This window comes from Toxorhynchites rutilus, chromosome 2 (genome assembly GCF_029784135.1).
Source record: "Toxorhynchites rutilus septentrionalis strain SRP chromosome 2, ASM2978413v1, whole genome shotgun sequence".
Classification (NCBI taxonomy): domain Eukaryota; kingdom Metazoa; phylum Arthropoda; class Insecta; order Diptera; family Culicidae; genus Toxorhynchites; species Toxorhynchites rutilus.
This window is the reverse complement of record NC_073745.1, coordinates 52,935,156-52,940,008: the sequence shown is the minus strand read 5'-3', so window position 1 is coordinate 52,940,008 and position 4,853 is coordinate 52,935,156. Positions and strand designations below refer to the sequence as shown.

The following is a 4,853-nucleotide window of genomic DNA, read 5'->3' as shown; positions in this document are numbered from 1 at the left end:
GCATGGCCACCGTCTGAGCCGCTTCAGCGGGCTTCGACCACGACCGTTTGCGCCACTTTTCATCGCCAGTCACCATCCGCTTCAGAAACGGGTCGTTTTTGTTGCGATTCAGCAGCGATTCACATGCGTCGATACGGTCAAAGATGTTTTTTTGCGTCAACGTGTGTGGCACCCATACATCGAGCTTCTTTGTGAATCCAAGCTTCTTCAAATGGTTAATAACGGTATGATGACTTATCCCCAGCTCTTGGCCGATGCTACGGCTGCTACTATGCCGGTCTTTCTCGGCTAATTCAGCGATTTTGTCGCAATTTTCGACGACAGGCCTTCCGGAACGTGGCGCATCTTCGACGACCTCTACACCAGAACGAAAACGTTGAAACCATCGTTGTGCGGTGGAAATGGAAACTGTATCGGGTCCATAAACTGCACAAATTTTATTGGCAGCTTGAGATGCATTTTTGCCTTTGTCATAGTAGTATTGTAAAATATGTCGGATTTTCTCTTTATTTTGCTCCATATTTGCGACACTATAACTCACGAACGACTTAACCAAACAAAACACTGTCAATGTTCTGCACCCAATGGTATTAGTAACTCAATTTAAAAAAAAAATTGCGCTTGGTTCGTTTTGGCAGAACCCCGACCATATAATAGAATGATGACATCTGAGATCGGACGATTCCTTCCTCGAGTTTTACCCTTACCCTTTGCTTGATTAGTTCTCGAGCTGTGCAGAAATTTGTATTTCATTTGTATGGCAGCCCCCCCCCCCTCCGTAGAGAGTAGGGGAGGAAAGTCGTATCACAATGAAAACGTTTCTTGTCCCCCAAAAAATTCCACATGCCAAGTTCGGTTCCGTTTGCTTGGTTAGTTCTCGAGTTATGCAGAAATTTGTGATCCCTTTTTATGGGAGCCCCCCCCCCCTTTGAGAGGGTGGGGGGTGCTCAAACTATCATAAAAACCATTCCAGAGGAGGGTGGGGTGTCATACCATCATATATATATCATTCTCGTAGCCAAAAACCCTCACATCCCAAATGTTGCTTGATTTGTTCTCGAGTTATGCAGAAGTTTGTGTTTCATTTGTATGGCAGCCTCCTTCCCCTTAGAGAGGGGGTAGTTGTGTCGAACCAGCATATAAACAATAATTGCTCCCTAAAATCTCCATATGCCAAAAGTGGATCAATTTACCTCATTAGTTCTCGAGTAATGCAACCCCCCCCCCTCTCTTTCTTTAGAGCAGGGGGAGGACTGTCGAACTACCGTAAAAACATTTTGTGCCATCTAAAACCTCCACATGCCAAATTTGGTTCCGTTCGTTTTATTGATTCTCGAGTTATGTGGACAAATGGGATATTTTGCTCGTCTCGACAGTGACTGAAGCCGTGACGAGACGTGACGAGCAATTGCTCGGACTTTTGGACTACTGGACCAAGATGTGATTCCGAAAAAAATCCAAATTTTCTGAAAGTATAATATCTTTTCGAAAAAGTTATGAAAAAAAGTAATTTTAGGAAAAGAGGAAAAAAATGATTTTTTGAGCTGACTGTACCCTGATGCGTGGAATCCTGAGGCCATCACCCATTGCCATCAAAAGAATGTCGTCCGCTTAGATGAACACGAAGGCAGTCTATCTGTCTAATTTCGCCTTCCGGATTAGCCGCCATACCCTGATGTGTAGCGCTTGATACCTTTCCGACTGGTAATCATCCGGCCGCGCGCAGAAGCTTTCTCCGCTCCTAGATTTCACTTTTTTGTCTGGAGTGGTTTTCGTTTTTTGAATGGGGGCCTCGGCCTGTGTTGAAAGTGGCAATGGTGGTTGGATTGTCTCTAGAAAGCAAGAAGTCGTAGGATGTTTGAAAGGCTGTCCAGTCAGCTCTTATGAAGATCCATCTGGGTCTGCGAGTCATGAGCAGCGGCGGGCCGTTGAAGCTGATGGTTATCGGGTGATGGTCGCTGCCATGAAGGTCATCGGCTTTGTTCAATCCTAACCTATCCACCAAGTTGAGACTGGCTGCTGAAATATCAATGGCTTTATTGCTGGTACCTTTACGGAAAGTATCAGTGCCGTAATTTAAGACCGAGAGTTCCAACACCTCCAAGAGGTCGGCTATGATATTCCCCCTGACGTCTGGTGTATGCATTCTCCAGTTGGGTGATGAGCAATGAATCCCCTCAAGGTGATTTTGGGGTCTTCCTTCTAACGTCTCGAGCAGCTTCCGTCGAGGTTCCGGGAATGTGCCAGGTATATACAAATTATGGTCACCGGAATCGGGTCGCGATTCGCAGGTCAATGAAAATTTGTTTTCGCAAAAGGGGACTGTTTCTCTGGGCATCCAAAGCAACAGACTGTTGCAAAACGGAGCCCCGCTTGGTGTGAAATTTATTCTCGATCATTTTTTGGATGTTTGTTGGGGAAACTCGCAACCATTGTGGCTACGGAGACCCCCTTTCTAAAAGATGTCATCTTTAAAATGTATATGAGAAATTGTGATCCAAATCGGAGAATCTTGTTCCTTCCCCTTCGCGATTTGGAGAACAAGAACAGTCGGCCTCTTCGAAAGATGCGAATTCTCCACCGTTGACTTGTGCCCAAGGAAAGCGGACACCCTCGTCAAACAACCAGAGCACTCAATGTTTCAATGTGTTAAAATTCTCGTGATGTAAAACTTTCAAATTATTAATCCTTACTTACCTCGCGGCGCTATTTAGGCCGTTTTTGCCGAGTCTTTAAAAATAAACCCACAATTTGAGTAATATTATTTATTTCAACGAAACACACTTTTGAACTTTCATATCAATCAATATTCGTCAAACGGCGATATTCTAGATAACCTGAATAAGTTTCATCGCCCTCGCAGCACAGCTCAGACCAAGAATGAATGTCACATGGCTTCGATACAACTAATTTCCCTGCAAACGTTCGATTTTTGGACACATCTTCCAGCCACTGACAATTCACCTTGTTTTCCCTCAGCTCAAGTACTTCCAGCTGGTTGAAACGATTTTCCAAGCCCGTTATGAACTGCAGCTTATTCCTCCTCACATTCAATGTGGTTAATTTGTCTATCTCCCAGTGGCTGATATCGAGTGTTTCTAACTGATTTCCACTTGCGCTGAACACACACAAGCTTGGTAACAGAACAATGTTTGTCGTCGAAATTGTGCTGATGTGATTCGCAAGCAGATATAACGTATGCAGCTTTTCCAGCCCATTGAACTGATCCATGTGAACAGTTTCGATCAAATTGCCACATAAATACAACTTCGTTAAATTCTTGAGTCGATTTACGTTCGCTGGAACGTGATTGAGCAGATTCGCCGATACTTCCAGCAGCGTTGTAACCCTGTTATCCACGGCGTCGATCAACAGCTCTTCCGTGCCGCTGTCGATCACGAGAAATTCCAGCAGGGTGGGTTTGAGGTACACCCGGGGAACATGACCTTCGTGGATACGGAGGATCTTGGTCGCGTTACTGATGTTCAACAGTTTGGCAGAAAGATATGGTAGAGTTGGATCCAGGAGAGCAATTTCCTCTTCGCTGGGCAGATTGAGCCTGTCGGAAACTGTATCGACGTGAGATTCATCCAGGTTGAGTATGACACATGTTGTTTCCGTAAACCAGAGGCTATCATCGAGATATTCGCTTTTGCTGCTGCATGGCAAGGTAGCTTCCACCCTGATGGTAGTGGCGAAGAATACGCTAGAATGAAAGAGGCATACACATTTCTATCGATCATGGAGTTGAAAAAAAACCTTAGTGATAGCTTACATCAGAGCGCAACGGAGAATCATTCTGTGAGAATAACAGAGCAAAACTGAACTGATTGGTGTTGTTGTGGGCAATGTAGGTGTTTACTGATTATGATTATTGTTGAATAGATCACTATCTTATTATTTGTAGTATGAAGCGCAAGGTGAAATTCCTAAGATTAGTTCTGAACATACCAAAGAATCAGCATAGGGGAGTCGTTATTGCTTAACACTTTACTGATAACCAATATTTCAACTGCATGCGCATGAACGACCAACCGGTCCGTCACAGATTCCCCCTGGCGCCAGCTGTCGCATGGAAATATCTTTGCTTTCTGTATGCTCAAATAAAATTTCCTGCTTCCTATGATTATCGGATATGTAGGGGAAAGTGGTCCTAATTCGACCGATACGGGATCGACGGTAAACATGCTCTCGTCGGTGAACATGAATCCCGAATTTTTTCGCTTGAGGAAGTTCAACATTTTCTTACATCGCTCGACTCGCAGCTCCCGGATGCAGTTGGTAATTATGTGAGTTTTTTTTCGTGCCCTCGACTTCTTCCCGCAATTTTCTATTACGATCTTCCGTGTCGTAAAGTCGCCGATCCCGTTTCCCTTCGCCATTTTCTTCATTGAACGCACTGGATTTGCCTGAATCTTTCTTTTGATGGCAGCGATTACCCTCGGAATCCGAGCTGACCTCGGACGACATGTGGCCACCTTCGCGGTCAGTTGTCCTTTCTTTCCTCGCATCATCAGGATTGATGGATTCCGATATAGTTATTCTCAGATTTTCGTGAAAAATGGTAAATTTGTTCTTTATCGCAAACAGTTATGGCGGGTTTACATTAGGGAGATCTATAGCTATATATGGATTTATTCACGTGAAAATAGGTGTAAACGGGTGAGAAGAAATATGATACACTTATTCGAGCTATATATAACTTGAATAAATTCAGCATATGTAAACGCTTGTGAATTTCTCACTGGTGAGAAATTACTAAAGTTGGATGCAATTCTACTTCAGGTGAATAAATCCACCGAAAATATGAATATATTCATTATAGAAGTTCACGCTAGTGTAAACGGTTGATG

At 43.9% G+C, this 4,853-nt stretch overlaps 1 protein-coding gene across 1 annotated transcript; it reads right to left on the bottom strand.

The window, feature by feature from the left end:
• Positions 1–2,750: 2,750 nt before the first annotated feature.
• Positions 2,751–3,907, bottom strand: LOC129768103 (leucine-rich repeat-containing protein 40-like). The gene is made up of 2 exons (XM_055769522.1): positions 3,776–3,907; positions 2,751–3,706 (listed from the first exon to the last, which is right to left on the bottom strand). Exons 1-2 carry the CDS (start codon positions 3,796–3,798, stop codon positions 2,800–2,802), a joined length of 930 nt encoding a protein of 309 aa, XP_055625497.1. The 5' UTR covers positions 3,799–3,907; the 3' UTR covers positions 2,751–2,799.
• Between the last annotated feature and the right edge of the window lie 946 nt (positions 3,908–4,853).

Excerpts from the sequence above, each read along its gene's own strand:
- LOC129768103 (XM_055769522.1), bottom strand. The coding sequence starts at position 3,798 with ATGATTCTCCGTTGCGCTCTGAT. Across the intron at positions 3,707-3,775 it reads ATTCTCCGTTGCGCTCTGAT|CGTATTCTTCGCCACTACCA; the intron begins GTAAGCTATCAC and ends CTTTCATTCTAG.